This window comes from Pithys albifrons, chromosome Z, assembly GCF_047495875.1.
Source record: "Pithys albifrons albifrons isolate INPA30051 chromosome Z, PitAlb_v1, whole genome shotgun sequence".
In the NCBI taxonomy this organism is placed as follows: domain Eukaryota; kingdom Metazoa; phylum Chordata; class Aves; order Passeriformes; family Thamnophilidae; genus Pithys; species Pithys albifrons.
The window spans coordinates 79,871,541-79,888,402 of NC_092497.1; the positions used below are offsets into that span (position 1 = coordinate 79,871,541).

The window sequence follows — 16,862 nt, forward strand, 5'->3', positions numbered from 1 at the left end:
GTTTGCTTTTGCTTCCATCTTATTTTACCTCGAGACTCTAAATATGTCAGAATTTGATGTAAAAAATATGATTACTGAGTCAGTGGACACTGTTTTGCCACTTTAAAAATAATCACCACATATCCAGGCACAGATGTATTGAAATATTACAAACTTCATTACTAAAATTAATTAATGAACTATGATAGACATACCATACTGAAATGGGAATGTAAAATTACATCTCCTAGTTTCCTCAGGGAAAAGCTTGGAAACATCTCATGGACTGAAGTGGTAAATGGCTGAATAGATAAGAATTGAAAGGAATTTTTATGCATTGTAAAGCTGATGCCTTACATGAAGTTTAGCAGCGTCTCTTCTCCTATGATTGTCTCTAGGCAGCAGTTGTGGTGGTATTCAACTTTGCTATGGTTCTGCTGATTTTCCCTGCTATCCTGAGCATGGATCTTTATCGTCGTGAAGATAGGAGGCTGGATATATTCTGCTGTTTTACAAGGTGAGAATGAGTAATAGATTGATGTATGTCCTTTTTATGGTCACTGATCAGTACTTTGATTCCTTGTCAGTCATGAAAGTTCTTCACTGAAGCAGGGTCAGTATGTTATTGTCATGTTTTCATTGCTAGTGACTGACTTATATTTGCTACCTTGGTTTTTACCTGCCTGAGGGGAAAAGGTAAAATACATCTGCCTCTCTTTCCCTCTTTTCCCCCACTTCTTCCTCCCTCCACCCATGTATGTTCATTTTGACTGTTAGAGAAAAACTTTTTGAAAGCAGATAAAAGCTCCATAGTTTAGGAATATCTTCAAGCGTTTTTAGAATGTTAGAAGACACTGCAAAGTGACCAGTGCCAGTACTGTGTAGTCCTGGGTAACTATACAAAACTCAGGATACTGGTAAGCCTTGCTTACGGTAAATCATTTATGTGTTAATTTTTATACTTTTATGCTTTTAAACCTAAATAAACTATAAAATTACTTCCCCTTAGCTGAGTTTTTCATAGAACAAAGATGGGTATCAATACCATTACAGGATAATACTTGATAAAGTTTCTGTTATAGTTGTGCATTCAGACTGTGTACAACTACCTGGGTACTGACCTGATTAGCATGTGTGATTAATAGAGTGGTGTGTGTAAATGTCAGCGTCTTCAGACAGATGTTGTTTCCTTCTTTTCTGGAACACAAGAAATGTGCACATATTCTCAGAGGCCTTCATTATGAACCATGTCTGAGAAATGTTTCCTAAAGGTGCAGAATAAAATTAACATCTAAGCGTTACACTTCATTCATATAAACCATGTAATAGCAGTAGAAGCAATCTCAGATGAAAGCATGTTATCCCATCTACTCTGATTAATGTCAAGATCTATCTAAATGTAATCAGATGTTTTTCTCTTCTCTTACAGTCCATGTGTCACTAGAGTGATTCAGATTGAGCCCCAAGCATACGCAGAGAGCGACAATACTTGCTACAGTCCTCCACCTCCATACAGCAGCCACAGTTTTGCACATGAAACTCAGATTACAATGCAGTCCACCGTGCAGTTACGCACAGAATATGATCCCCATACGCAGGTGTACTACACCACAGCAGAGCCTCGCTCAGAAATATCTGTGCAGCCAGTGACAGTGACCCAAGACAACCTTAGCTGCCAGAGCCCAGAAAGCACAAGTTCGACGAGGGATTTGCTTTCCCAGTTCTCAGACCCCAGTATGCATTGTCTTGAGCCACCCTGTACAAAGTGGACACTCTCATATTTTGCAGAAAAGCATTATGCTCCCTTCCTCCTAAAGCCAAAAGCTAAGGTAATCAGGGAACTATTTACCTGTTTTTCAAAAATGGTCTTCCACCTTGTCCAGTTATTCTGGCAGTGCTATTAAATATAAGGAATAAATAAAATTCTTGTGGAATAACAGTTCTTAATAATTTTAAAGGTGATTTCTTACTTTAGAAGTTTTATCTTGCAAGTGTTGTAGTGTTTTTGAATGTAGTGAGAGTTTTGGTGACTTTCAGTAATACAAGCTTGTGAATAGTGGAATTAAAGCCACTTTTAAACTTTTCTACAATATAAATTCCTCTTCCATGATGCAAAGCCCCTTCAATGAAGAGAAATAAGCTTAGTCTTATAGTATGTATGTGTTTAGAAAAAGAAAAGATAGAAGAAAGAAAAGCTTGAAAGTAGACTAATGGATATTAATTTTGACCCTGGTTTTTTTAGTCTGACATTATGAATTGCTAGTTCCCTTAGAAACCTAAAATGAAAAACATTTCCATTTTCTGTTGCAGATTGTGGTTATTTTTCTTTTTCTGGGTTTACTCGGGCTCAGCCTTTATGGAACTACCCGGGTGAGAGATGGACTAGATCTCACAGACATTGTACCACGGGAAACACGGGAATATGACTTTATTGCTGCACAGTTCAAGTACTTTTCATTCTACAACATGTATATTGTGACACAGAAAGCAGACTATCCAAATGTCCAGCACTTACTCTATGAACTTCACAGAAGTTTCAGCAATGTCACCTATGTTTTGTTGGAAGAGGACAGGCAGCTTCCCAAAATGTGGTTGCACTACTTTCGAGACTGGCTACAAGGTAAGAAAGCATTACACAAACTTTTCTTAATTCAGCAAAAGTAGCTGTTCCTCACACTGGTGTTGCTTTCTTCAAATATGGTTGCACAGTTAAAGACTGCAAGCAGGAGAGAAAATGCCTAGGTGTGCTCCAAAAATCACCTGTGGACTTGCTGTTTTTCCAGCAGGTCACTTAAACACAAAGAATTTAAGTTTATTCTCCAGTAAGACAATTTTGAAGCTTTAAGTAATTACATCCATGCCAATCATTTCTAAACAGTTAATGAGAATTTCAGCATTGGCCAAATATGACTCACTATCTTGGGTAAATCAATGTTTGCTGAGTGTTTTCAGGAGAGTAAATGAAAAGTCCCTGTCCACTGATGTATTCTGACACAGGCTTAACTTTAAGCTCTTGAGTGATCCTTTTGGCTTCATCTGGGACTGCTGGCATGAAGACAATTCAGTGTGGCTTATGTGTTTTATTGGATTGGAAACTTACTACAAATTCTAAATTTCCAGTCAAGTATCCTCACACTTTCTATGGGGCTGCTTTTTCTGTGCTGAAGGTGGAGAAAGACAAGAGAAGGCATGGCCTTTCAGATACTAGGATGATAATTGTATTGAAGTCAATTAATTAAAGATACTAAAAATACTACAATTACATATGTTAAGACAGATAACTACATTTTTTATTTAAAATAAATAGTTACTGTTACATCGTAGCAAACGTACCAGCAAACGTACCTTCCCAAGGGTTACGTCTGTCCTACCTCTGTCTTTCTATGAGGAAAATCTCTAGAAAGCTCTTGCCAGCAGAAAAATAAATTGTGCTGACCTAGTGAGCCTAAATTTTGTACAGGTGACCAGTGCAGCCAGTGACTCTTGGAAAACTTGTAGGTAACTGTCAGTAACAGGGGTATTTTATTTTTTCTGAAAATAGGTTGTGCAATATTAGGAAATTAGATGGATCTAAATGACAGATTTAGACAAAATGAGCAAGTTTCCTTTATGTTCGATACATTGATAAATAATGCAAAGCAGTATTTCAGATATTAGCTTAGGAGTTTTGTAATGATTTTTAAATATATTGGATTGATCCATCACAGTCTACTTACTGGAAGTTTTATTTGAAATATTTTGCCTGCATAAGCATATTGAGCTGTAAGGGAAAACATTACTGGCAGGAACAAAATTCAGCATACTGAGATGTTTTGCTGGATTGGAACCTTAATGTATTTTCTAGATTTCTAAGCAATGATCTTTCTACATTTTAGATTCTCTTAAATCTCTGCTGTTTATTTTGTTTCTTTTGTGGGTATTTTTAGTTGCTGTTCCAAAACAGTAGGAAAAAATGTATCTTGTGTCCCCTCTTTCACTTTCTCCCCTTCCCCAGGGAGGGAGATGGAAGTCTGAGATCATGTTCAGGAAGCTTTATTAGTACTCAGCCTCAGCACAACCTGCCAGTGATAAAGTCAGGAAGAGGTGTCCTTGAATGTGCTCCAAGTGAAATGCTGGAGGCTGACCCACTTCGTGTTCCTCCCAGGAGTGCTTGCATTCCCAGTGCTTCCTCTCTCAGGTGCACCACATCCTTTCCCAAACCACTTCCACTTTGGGTGTCTCCCTGTCCTCTTCATAATCACCTGCTTGTGCTAAGGACTGTGTGGCCTTGGCCTGGTGCCAAGGGCCTGCATGTCTCCTCTTCTGCACTGTATGTCCATGCTCATATGTGACCTTTCCAGACCTGCTCTTCTCTTAGGGGTATTCCTTTTCTGTGCTTAGTTCAGCACATAGTTACTTTCCCCATTCCAGTCCACATTAGCCTGCCCGTCCTTATTTGTTCTCTTCTTTTCTTCCACTAGAGGAGCTGTGTGTATTCCTGGTACCCTGACTATACTGGTAGGCTGCATGGAGCTAAAATGTTGTAGTGAAATGGTCAGGGAGAATCCAGCAAGCAGTGACTTGCTGTGATCCAAGTGGACATGCCAGCCCTGTGATGGAAGGTACATTGTTTGACCCGTTGATCACCCACAGCTTTAGAATTAATCATTATGATTTTTAAATAGAATTTAGGTCTATATCCATATTCCTTCTACCCACTTTCCCTGATAGAGACACAATTAATACAACCCTGCTGTTTCATGAAGTCACAGGGCTGTCTTCACAGAGTGTAGTTCTCCATTCACAAAGCTATAAAGGAGGATATTGAGTTGTACCAATAGAAAGAAGTTTTGTTTTCAGTGCATTGATGTAAGAGCAGGGAGAAACTGTTACACTAGAAGCTGTTACAGTTGTCATAGCTGGGGATTTGTCTCAAGGTTTAGCCACTAACAGGCTGAATAATACCAGATTGTTATTGTGGCTGGTGTGTGGGAGTCAAGGGAAGGGAAGATGACAATAGTCTTTAAAAACAAGGTGCAGGTTTAGGCTGAATTCAGAGAGGATCTTCTGTGAGGTAGAACACTTCTACTGGTATGTTTTGCATGCTGGAGGGACAGGGTGATCAAACTAGAGACTGCTTTGAACAGCATGGCTAATTCCTGCCAGCTTGACTCTGAATTTAGTGCTAGACATTCATGGCTCAAGATGGCCTTGTGACATGCACACATTTGTCCAGCAGAACGAGGAAAGCAACATGTGAACAAAAGCATTTTTTGTCAAGAAGGTGTCCTTGGTCTTAGCCATATATTTTCTCTCATTAAATAGCAGTGGAATGCTTTCTGACTAATGGACTTCTCTTTTCAGAGGTCCCCTTGTGTTTTTGATTTCTGGTATCCGATTATGTTAGCATACTTTCTGTTACTGAAAATGCAACAGAAGAAAAGTTAATACTAATCATTCATTTAAACTGTAAATGTGAACATTATTTTTGTAACTGTTTGTAAATGAGGTAGCTTGAATTCTCTGGTGGCTTCTAATCAGTATGTTATTGCAAAGGGAAATCTTATCTGGTGTTTCATGGTGGCAGCTGTTCACATGAGTCAGTAGGAATTCCTTCCTCACCCCCATTTCCGCATCCCACATAATTCTGGATCTTGTCACTTCTGAAGCATTAAGCAAAAGTGACTACTGATGTGAGAAAATCCCATACATAAGATTTTTTAAATTCCCTACATTTTTATAACTTTTCTGCAGAAAGAGGTCAACAAGATACTTTTACATTTCTGCCCAGAAGTATTTAGTTAATCTCATTTATAAAAGATTAGATGTCTTTTAAAACAATTGGATCAAACGTGTTTGCTTTGGAAGCAGCAACTCTACTACTGGTTTCAAAGTGTAATAGGAAATTTTCATTATTTAAAGTTTAAAATCCTTTAGAAATGAAGCACAACTGATAGTGGTTTCTTGATATTCTTTCTGCAGACTCTTTTGCAGCCACAAACTGATACATGTCAATGGATTTATTTGTTACTGGGTGTCTGTGGAGCCCCCTGACAAGGGTGGGATGTTTGAAAGTTCTGCCCCAGCACGCTGTCCATCACAGCAGTTTGTGTGCTCCTCTGGCTGAAGGGAGTAATTTTTACTGGCACTTAAGCTGTTCTTAGGTGGTCTTCTTTTCTATGTGCTTTTCTGACAGCCTCCTCTTAATTTCCTGAAATTGTCTTGCATATTATTGTTGCAATAGCACAAATGCTCTCATCTGGCCACTCTCTGAGAGACTGACATGGAGCTGGACTTGACACAGGAGAGATATATTGGTATTTTTGCAAGTCCTAAGCAATGTTTCTCCTCTCCAAGAGTGACAGCAAACAATGTTTTTTTTAAAGGGGACCCCAAATTCCTTTGGTGATGCCATAATAAAACCTGATGGCAAATTCTGTTCCTCTTGGGCCAGTGCTGGAGGGCTGCATGCAGAGAATCTGTCAGCCTTCTGTCATGGTTTGGTTCTCAGACTGCTGGCTTCATGTGATTTGACACGATTTAGCAAGGCAACATGGGAGGCAGTTTGTTAAGGGAAGAGGGGATGAATTTATAAATGGGGAGAGCGGGTGCTTTGTCCAAGAGGCAGTGTCAACTGGGTGCATTTTCTCTTATCTCGGTATAGCATAGTTAACCTATCCAATCTGCAGTGATGGTTTTTGTTATGGCTCCTCAGCCCAGCTGTGAGGTGGGTCGGGGATTTCCTCCACTGCCACGCCCCCAGCCTTTTTCTTCCCTTCCCTGGACATGCGGTTTGTCATCTGCTTGCACAGAGCCTCCTTGTAGGGGGCTGTGGCTTCCTGTACTAAATCTGATCCAAATTTCAGCTGTGAGGTATTGAAGGGTGGCAAGGAGGAAAATAACAGTTGAGAGTGAATAGGTGTTGGCTGTGATCTTTACATGTGCTGGCAGCAGATCCCATGACTTGTATTAGCTGCACAAGTTGAACAGATGGAACAAATTGACAAAATCGTGTTCGCTCATGCTGCGCTTGAGAAGCAGCTGAGTTGCTGTTTGAAGTTAAAAGTTGGAGTGTGGGTTTTTTTCCCCCGGTAGTGGAATTTCTGATTATAGTGTAGAAGCTATTGCCTCAGTGCTCCGCAGTAGCCCAAAACAGTTAAAGAGAGCAGTGTATGTCCTTCTCTGTGGCTCAGTGCACTCAGACAGGGTTTTGGTGAGGCAGACGCGGGCGTAATGAGAGTGTTTCCCTTCTAGGTAGCAGACTAAATGCCTTCTCTGGTGGTGAAGCTGGATGAGGGCTGAGCTAAGCCCTTTTCTGTTCTGACACCATACAGGTCTGGGCAAGACTTCAAGTTTGTTTTGAGTAGTGTGTATGAAAGAGGTGATAAATGCAAATATGCATATGATGTTTTGAATCCGATGATTCTGAAATTGTGATTCATGAGGAAAACCAATTTTTATTCTAGGTAAGATTATCTCTTTCCCATACACTCCTCCAAGCAAAGTGCTCAGAGAACATCTCCAATTTGCCTTGAGGGGAAGCTGTTCACACCTGTGCACAATGCATCTGCAGCTTGCTTGCTCAGCTTTGCTGGTCTGCACAATATGGGAAGACTTCTGTGGCTTCTCCCTTCCATTTTCTTGCTTTCCCTGCTTTTCTTCACATAAAATACTGGACATGCAACTGGTACTTTTGTGTTCCCACATACTGACAGTGAATGAGGAGCCACAAATTTAGGAAGCAGCAAGTGGATAATTTTCGTCCTGATCCACCTATGAAAAAGCAATTAATATTTCTCCTGAATTTGTTTGTACGAATGACTACTTACTTGCTTCTTCTATCTTCCCCTTGCCTTCTTTAACTCTTTAGGACTTCAGGATGCATTTGACAGCGACTGGGAAACTGGGAAGATCACTTACAACAACTATAAAAATGGATCTGATGATGCTGTTTTGGCTTACAAACTCTTGGTACAAACAGGCAACCAAGCAAAGCCCATTGACATCAGCCAGGTATGCTATCAGAGTCCGTCCTTGTTTACATAACAACACACGAATCATCAGGAGTGAGGGGAGGTGCATAAAGCCTGTCCTAGTTTCTTTTTTCAAGCTCAAGGAGCTGAAGGTCGGAGTGACACCTTACTTGCATGGCCTCACTGACTTTGCTGAAGCCACTTGTTAGCTGCAGTCTGGCCTGTGTTGCAAAGTGTTCAAAATCAACATGGGGAATAATGCCAGTCCTTGATTATTACTCATTGGTGTACATTCAGTGTTGCTCCTGTGTCAGACACGCTCAGTTTCCATTGAACTTGTGAAAAATGCTACTCTGCATCTGCAGGTAGATGCACATTTGAAATTATTTGGTTTATTCCTACTGATATATACAAAAAATATCATTTTTAAAAAGATATTGATGAATGGTAGAGGAAGGACACTGAAATCCTTACATGCTCTATTTTTGTACCATTATCACTAAATACATCTGCAACTGTTGTAGAACTAAGAATAGTGATTGTTAGAGCTGCCTAAATAAAATATGCCTGGGGTTACACCACCATATGACTGCATTTGTCATAGCCATTGGTAGGTGGAAATACATTAGGTGTGATTCCTTACACTAACATTAGATTTCAAACTTAGAAGAAGAAATTCTGAAATAACATAACATAACTTCTCTCTGAGAGTCATCATTGACTTGCTGTGTTTTCAGGCAGAAAGAGTCTTTCTAGTGAGCTTCTTGGCCGTTCTACTTATGGTCTTTCTTTTTATTTCCTGGCATTAAAGGTGACAGATTTACAGAGTACATTGTTCAAAGTTACTATGTTGTGTGAAACACAGTGCTGTATAGCAACATGTTGTCAGGCCTGAATGAAGCTTCAGCTGTAAATTAGGCAAAACAAGTGAGTTGAAGAGAAAACCTTCAGTTAGATTTTGTCTAGCAGAGTGTACCAGGTACACTGTGGAATAAATGCAGTTGGACTGCAGCTGCTGATAAAATTTCCTGTGCCTGGAAGGGAGAAAAGTGTGGTGCACCCACAGGAGCTGAGCACTGTACTGTGCAGTTCCAGAGACAGCTTGAAGACATACAGTTGTTGCATATCCTGTGGATTAATTGAATCCAGATCCTTAGAATCCAACTTGGGGGTTTTTTTTGTTCTTTTTTTAAACTGCTGTCACTGTTGTTTTTCATTTCATTAAAAAGACCTGAAACTGGAGCTTAGCCAGAATTTTAAATAAACAAAACAAAAACACTAGTAATATTTTTCACCCACTGAGTCTTCTGTCAGATTTCTAGCTGTGCAGGATTTGGCTAACAGAACCCTTGAAGTGTACCACCGCTGTTTACTCCACAGATGTATCTGCCCACAGTGACCCAAATACCACAGGGCACTCATCTGCTTTCATGATGTGGGGCATTTTCTCAATACATAGGTCATAGGAGGCAAGTGTTAGCAAAATTTATACAGATGTTGTTTTATTTTTATAGCTCTCCTCCATTTACTAGGTGGCATTTCCTTCAGTGTTAACAACAGAGGTTAACTGCACACAGACGTTTATAAGAAGTCTTGCCAGGTTTTCTTTCCATGTCTTTAAATATGTTTCTCCAACTTGGTTATTTTTCACTCTTGGCTGCAGTCTTTTAGAATTTGTATTTAATTGGTTTAGTCTATTCTGGAACCATCTGCTGATTTAGTGGTTATTGTAAATATTATATGAGTACTAATTTATAAATTAGCCACTGTTACTGTATTTTTTTAGATTTTATTTTCATTGTCACAAACAATAGTTTACTGATAAGTCACTTCAAGTGAAGATTCACGTTCTCTTGCTTTTCCCCTCCTATATGTGTTGCATCTCCAGGCCACTTGTTGAAAGCATTATGGCAAGAGCCCCGAGAGCTGAGCTCGTTCTGAAAGGCTTTAATTTTTCTTCCATTTTGCAGTTGACTAAACAGCGTCTGGTGGATGCAGATGGCATCATTAACCCCAATGCTTTCTACATCTACCTGACAGCCTGGGTTAGCAATGACCCTGTGGCCTATGCTGCCTCGCAAGCCAATATCCGCCCTCACCGCCCGGAGTGGGTCCATGATAAAGCAGACTATATGCCAGAAACACGGCTTAGAAGTAAGTAGCATTTCATCTTAATGTCTTACAGTTGATGTCAGTGTTCCCACCACTTCCTTCAAGCACCAGTGGCTCTGCAGTTGGCTAATGCTGGGTTGGGCTCAGAAGCGTAAGCAGGACAATACATTGTGTTACTCTGTAGTCTTAGGGGATCAAAGTACTGTTGTAACTGTGGCACCACAGCCAGGTTTTATCATAATAAAAAATGAGTTTTAGAAGAGTTTAAAGCTCTAAAATTTTATAATAAGCTTGCTTTAGTGTTACCTAATAGTTCTGTCTGAGAGGAACCTGGAGATTAAACTCCTGCCTAAGTAACTATGACATTTTGTCACTAAGATTCCATGATGTTTGTCCTCAATTCTTAATACTTAAGAAATTTTATCAAGATAACCCATATGCTAAGCTCCCAGCACTGATACCATACAAAAGCTACTAAATTAGGGGAGAATTCCCACTTCATGCCATTCACTGTTTTCCTGAGCACCCATATTGGTTCACATTGCTTTGCTTCAACTTTCAATTTGTTGTGAGGGTTACTAGCTGGACACCAGTAGGGAAAGGAAGAGGGCATATAGGGGACAACTGATATACTTGGAAATAGGGTTAGAACCAACTAGCCATGCTTCAGTGTATACAAACCCTAGAACTTTGTGGCAGCCAGCCAAGTCTTGTCTTAATGGGAAGTTATACTTGAGTTTATAATATGACAAATCATGTTAAGCAAGTCAACGGAATGACCCTGCAGAGTCTGGAACACACAATGACAGTAACCAAATGCTTGTTGTAGGAGGGGTTTTTTACTTGTCATAGAGTAGACTCCAGCATTATGCTCAAAAAAAAGCATGGAGATTATTGGTATGTCAAATGATTAAAGGACAAAAAGTTACGTATTTCCTCAGTAAAACGTTGCGGGTTTATATTATGGTTTTTTCCTCAGTGATTTCTGTCAGTAACTGAACATGGATTTCTGAACCTGGCTTTCACAATATTTGATGGAAGTCTTGAAAATGACCTGAATGAGCCTAATTTTTCTCTAGTTTTATGTCAGTAGACCCAAATTAATCTCATTCTTCGATTTCAAAGAAACTGAACTGTCAAAAAAGAAGATAATTTGTATAAAATTTTATATGATGCAATTGTCTACTTTATGGTGCAGTTAAGAGATTTTTGGCCAGGTATTCAGTGAAAACCACTGTAACACTGATGAGGATTAAATACATGTCTCAAAAAATATCTATTAAATTATGTATAACAGTTTGGGGACTTGATGTAGATTGTATTCATCCTATTGCACTGCATGATAAAATACAGTAATCTCTGTTAGTGCTTCTGGTTTCAGTTTATTGGGGAGTTTTAAAAATGCCACTCATTCCAAAGAGGTACAATTTAAATTCACCACCCTTAAGTATTTTGCTGGGAAGAATGAAGGTTTTGTTAACCACGCTTTCTATGTATCATCTTCTTCCCAAATGCACATTTTAACACTGCTATCATTTTCCTAGTTCCAGCAGCTGAGCCCATAGAGTACGCTCAGTTTCCTTTCTACCTCAATGGATTGCGTGAAACTTCTGACTTTGTGGAGGCTATCGAGAAAGTGAGAGCTATCTGTAGCAACTACACCAGCCTGGGGATTGCCAGCTACCCAAATGGGTACCCGTTTCTCTTTTGGGAGCAATACATTGGACTTCGTCACTGGCTCCTCTTATCCATTAGCGTGGTTTTGTCTTGCACGTTTCTGGTGTGTGCCCTCTTCCTTCTAAACCCCTGGACAGCTGGGATCATTGTAAGTTTATTATAAGGGTCTTTGTTGAAGTCAAATTCCTTTCAGCATAGCTCTTGCTGTAGTCGGCAAGGTTTTGTTTATGTCTGGGCCTCTGCTGGAGTATGTATATTGCATCATTCATTATATATTTATTTAACTTGAGGGGGTAGGGTTCATGGTAAAGGTATAAACCTTAATAACCTTAATCTTCTGGCCACCTTTTTGCAACTTGAAACGTTGTTTAGAAAGGTACATAAACTTTTGCCCTTGACCAAATGCATGCTAACATGAGAAATAAAGGCACAGAGGAAAATTAAGAACTTCATTAAAGTAGTTTCTAATTCTATATTCCTTCTCCCTTTTTGTCAGACATAGTTCTTTTTCAGAGTAGTTGCTTCCGACTTACTTGTCCATAAATTTTCCCACTGATTTCTGAATGCAGCCTTTCTGGAAAAAACTGAAATGGTTATGTTGTACAGTACATGCTGTGGAAAGAGTGTAACTGAACTATCAAGGAAGAAAGAGCATAAAACTATAAACTAAAGAGAATACCCCTCTATGCTTTCTGCAAGGCACCATAAGCCTCTCAGTAAATGTTGAAGTTAAATTGAATGATGATGTTCCTATGTTTAAATTCCATAAACTATTGTATGGTTTATAAAACGCCAAAAGTAGAAAAGCATAAAACGGTTACTAGTTTTTGTAATGTACATTTATGTGACAGGTATGTTAAAAGGTAAATGTTTAGTCTAGAATATTTTTCATAGCACTTAATCAAGCAATTTATGTTATTATGCTTGATTCATTAACTTATAAAGTCATTTATTGTAGTGCATACTTTTTTCCCTTGGAAAAGGCACTTATTTTCAGAGTTCACCATTGCTTTAATAAGTATGTCTATCTTTTTTTTGCTGCTTGGCTTTAGCAACTTTTAAAGTTGGTTCTCCAGATTTCCTCCCCTCCCTTTTCCTCAATTTGTTTTTTACAGGGTAATGAAAGAAAAATAAAACCTATCCCTTAGATCTGACTGTTCATTTTGTTCATGTCAATCCCCCCAAATATCTTAAAAGTTCAGATCACCCCTCTGTAACCTGCAACTTGTCAGCTGATTATGGCATTTGCTTTCTTCTGGGCTTTAATATACTGAAAAGCCATTCTCACTTACATTTGCAGTTATGCAAAAAAGAGTTCAAGTCCAGGTAGTTGAAAGTTACTTTTTCTGGAAGGATTGTCTGAGAGACAGGTGGAAAAGAGAAAAATTTATGTTTTTGGAGGTATCCATGATAAGGAGGAAAAAATGTTTTTTCAGATCACTGATAGTTTGTAACCAAGAAAAACTGATGCTTGATCTGTTAACTGGTTCTTAGTAGTGTAATTTAGACTGGCTCTTCTGCAGTTTATTGCCGTTGAGCACAATGAAACAAGTAAAAGCAGCTTATCTTTGGGGATACAGGATGACTTTGAGGATTGTGTCTTATAGTCACGGTATTTTGAAATGTCTTTCTCTTCATTTGTCTGGAGTATAAGAAGTTACTAACAGATGTTTGAAATCATCTAGGTGGTGGTGCTGGCTCTGATGACTGTGGAGCTGTTTGGCATGATGGGTCTGATTGGAATAAAGCTGAGTGCAGTGCCTGTGGTTATCCTGATTGCTTCGGTTGGCATTGGCGTGGAATTCACTGTTCATGTTGCTTTGGTATGTAAAATCAAGAAACATTTTAAAATAAAATGGAAGCAATATTCAGATCACAAATCCTTACTTAGTCTCCTGTCAGTATCGTGATTCTCAGAACCAATATGGTCACAGTTTTGTATACCTTTCTGTTGTCTTCATTGAATGAAGTTGATCTTGATGAAGTAGTTCCTAACTGCTGAGTCAGTCTCCCAGGAAATGAGAGGATACATTACCTGTGATACCTAGTTGTCTGATTAATGTAATTTTTAGACAAAACAGAGATCTTAAATCACCTTACTTCAGTCCAGACTCTCGTGATCCTTGTCTGCAGCCTTACTGTTGTTGCCTCGTGCTATGTAGCTTTTTGTTCCCTTTTGCCTGTAGATTGTATATCTTGTGAAAGAGAAGCCTTTAAAGAAGATTTTCAAAATCAGATATAGTGTCATTTAATACTTCTGCACCACAAGAATGTGAACATATTTGGATTGGTTTTCCCTTTGTAAAATCTGCACCTTCTTTTCAGAAGCCATGGACTTTTAATAGTGGTCACAAACATGCAGTCTGTAGGAAAACAGTTTTCTACTGTTTATCTACTGATATAGATGGTGTGCAGAGTTAGGGCACATAAAATAGCAGGCTGAAAAGAAAAAATTTAAGAAAAATCATAGAGGATGTAATGTAGAGTTAAAGAGAAGGAACCGGATCCCTGAAGTGATGACTTCTTTTTTCCTCTGCTGCTAGATGGTTAAGCTTTTGGAGGTAAATGAGTTTGCTAAGACTTGGAATAGTACGAGAAGCATAAAAAACTAATGGTGTAGAAGAGAAAGAATGAAATACAGCTTCTTAGAATTGAAGACTTAAAAGAGAAAAACTGAAATAAAAAGGACAAAACAGTTTTTTGTAAAGGGGAAGAAACTAATTTAATTTGCAGGGCATTACAAGTTACCTGTGGCTGAAGGTAAAATGCCAAGCAAACTAAAAATAGTGGTTTTCTCATGTTGAAACTGGAGTCAAAAACTTGGAAACAAATAAGCAGTCAAATTAGTGTTGCATTAAAAAAAGGACAATGCTGGAACTGTTGATACAGAATTTAATTGATTTTAAGAATGATTCACAGTCCACATGTGGGTCAGTTCTCTGCTATCGTTTGTGAATTGCGACCCTGGTTCTTTTTCAATTCTGCAAATTCTAGAAAAGAGACACTTAAATTCCAGGACTGAGAGGAAATAACTGCTTCAGCTCATATCTTAATAGACAGTAGAGAATTTGACAAAGAGAGCCCTTAAAAATCACAGGAAGAAGATCAGCCAGGTTCTTGTTTTGTTAAGCCATTGCATCATACACAGAGTAAACAAATTCATAACAAACAACAGATTTTCAGTGTTCTTTATATGGCTTGCTCACTAAGAAGCTGGAGGGATAAAGACACTTCACTGGTCATAGTCTTGCTCAGGCACTACCATGTGCAGCACTGTTCCTAAGATAATTTTGTGTGTGTAGACCTGCTAGACCTGAAGTAGTAGAAGTTGCAAAAAAGCTTAATTTTGAGTGAAATAGAAGTGTTAAAAGAAGTGTGAAAAAAAGTTATGGAAGCTATTGGCTCCATGAGAATGAGAGGAGTAGCCCTGCAATTTTGACGCCTGAAGCGCTTTCACTTTGACATGAATTCTTTGCAGGTGGAAGTATGCAAAGCTGGAGACAAAAGGCTACTCATGCAAGCAGGCATTGCTTCCAAAATTACTACTATGGTCTGACTCTGTCATCAATGCTTACTCTGGTTGTGTGACTCCAGCAGCAGTTATGTGGTATGACTACAGGACCAGGCTTTTCTTCAGCTACAGAGATAACTTTGATAAATTGTAGTTTGGGATAATGAACTCATGGAAAACTGTGCATACTATGAGAGAGGCTTTTGGGAAATTTTATGTATCTAAGAAACAGACTTCTTTGTTTTACAGGCTTTTTTAACTGCCATAGGAGACAGGAACTGTAGGGCTGTCCTAGCATTGGAACACATGTTTGCACCTGTGCTGGATGGGGCTGTGTCCACTCTGCTTGGGGTGTTAATGCTTGCAGGATCAGAGTTTGATTTTATTGTCAGGTAAGGCATTTGTGTGTTTTTCTTTTAAAATAAAAACAAATATGCTTTTAATTTTTAATCACTTTGATGAATGTGTCATTTTATTACTACGCATGGTGTGTCAAACATGCTTACATCATGGTCCTGCTTTCCCTCTGTTTTATTAACTCTTTGTTACATGCTAGACATAGTAGTGTTTCCATTGCTGACATTAAAATCTGTTCCAGGAAAATCTGACACTTGGGATGAAAGAATGCAAAAATGTCCCTCTTTAGAATGTTTGCTAATTCTGGATTGAGTTAGTTCAAAGCATTTAATGTTGTCCAGTATTAGCTGGGTCTGACCTTTAACACTGGGGTGCTCCAGACTTCTTGTATGTATAAGAATTTGCATGCAAAGGACATGTGAACCTACAAACATTCAGCTGTGCTGCAAGTGACTCTCTCAAGGCCTTTCTCTTCTATCATTGTGAACTTCATACTAAAATTTTGTACAGCAAAGCCTGAAGGCCCTTCTGTTTAGAACCATAAGTAGTCTGTTTCTTGTGAATTTAATGAAGAATGTGAATTTGTCAAGTAAAGAGGAAAACAAGTTTTTCTCTGAGGGGGATTTGAGAAGTCAATGAAACAGATCCTATTCCATTCCAAACAACCTGTAGAGCTCTGCAAAATGACTAATCTTAGCAGTAACACAAGCTCTTTGTGGTAAAATACAGCACACACAAAAAAATTAATCCAAGCTCCAAAATGGAGCTGAGGTAGGACTGGGCCAAATAAAAATGCTCTCAAAGATGGCTTAGCTACTTAGGTAGACATAAGCTGGATAGATTGCTAGACTTAACTGACATCCATTTGACAACAAGAACAACAAAATATCAGGGGCAGAAACTGAGAGAATGACTGCTAACTCTCATCAAGGTTTTTGTTTATGTATGAATGAGATTTGAAGAAAACAGGCAGGTTGCAGTTAGAGCTCATAAAACCTACATGAGAATTATTACTTTACAGATACTGCATGCCCTGAAATACATTTTTTGCAAGTCAGTATTTTTTATTGTATTGGTATTGAAGAGGTAGAATTACTCTTTTAGGACCTGATCTTGTAAAGGTTGGAACTTTTTGACATGTAGGTTACTGATAGATTTAACTGAATTTACAGGGGTATATTTGGTGTGCTACTTTCCTACTTAATGGACAAGATTTTGGCAAGCATATTTTTGTGTCATAGCAAATGGAAGATTATAGCAACACTTCACACCAA

General features: G+C 38.7%; 1 protein-coding gene across 3 annotated transcripts in view; it reads left to right on the forward strand.

Annotated features, from left to right (window-relative positions):
* Nucleotides 1–16,862, forward strand: part of PTCH1 (patched 1) — a 72,733-nt gene that overhangs the window by 46,213 nt on the left and 9,658 nt on the right. For all 3 annotated transcript variants that reach the window (XM_071580670.1, XM_071580672.1, XM_071580671.1), the window contains 8 exons: nt 378–496; nt 1,409–1,808; nt 2,290–2,599; nt 7,829–7,971; nt 9,902–10,085; nt 11,588–11,868; nt 13,406–13,543; nt 15,481–15,623. In XM_071580670.1, coding sequence (XP_071436771.1) covers nt 378–496; nt 1,409–1,808; nt 2,290–2,599; nt 7,829–7,971; nt 9,902–10,085; nt 11,588–11,868; nt 13,406–13,543; nt 15,481–15,623 — 1,718 coding nt within the window. The remainder of the gene's footprint in view (nt 1–377; nt 497–1,408; nt 1,809–2,289; nt 2,600–7,828; nt 7,972–9,901; nt 10,086–11,587; nt 11,869–13,405; nt 13,544–15,480; nt 15,624–16,862) is intronic.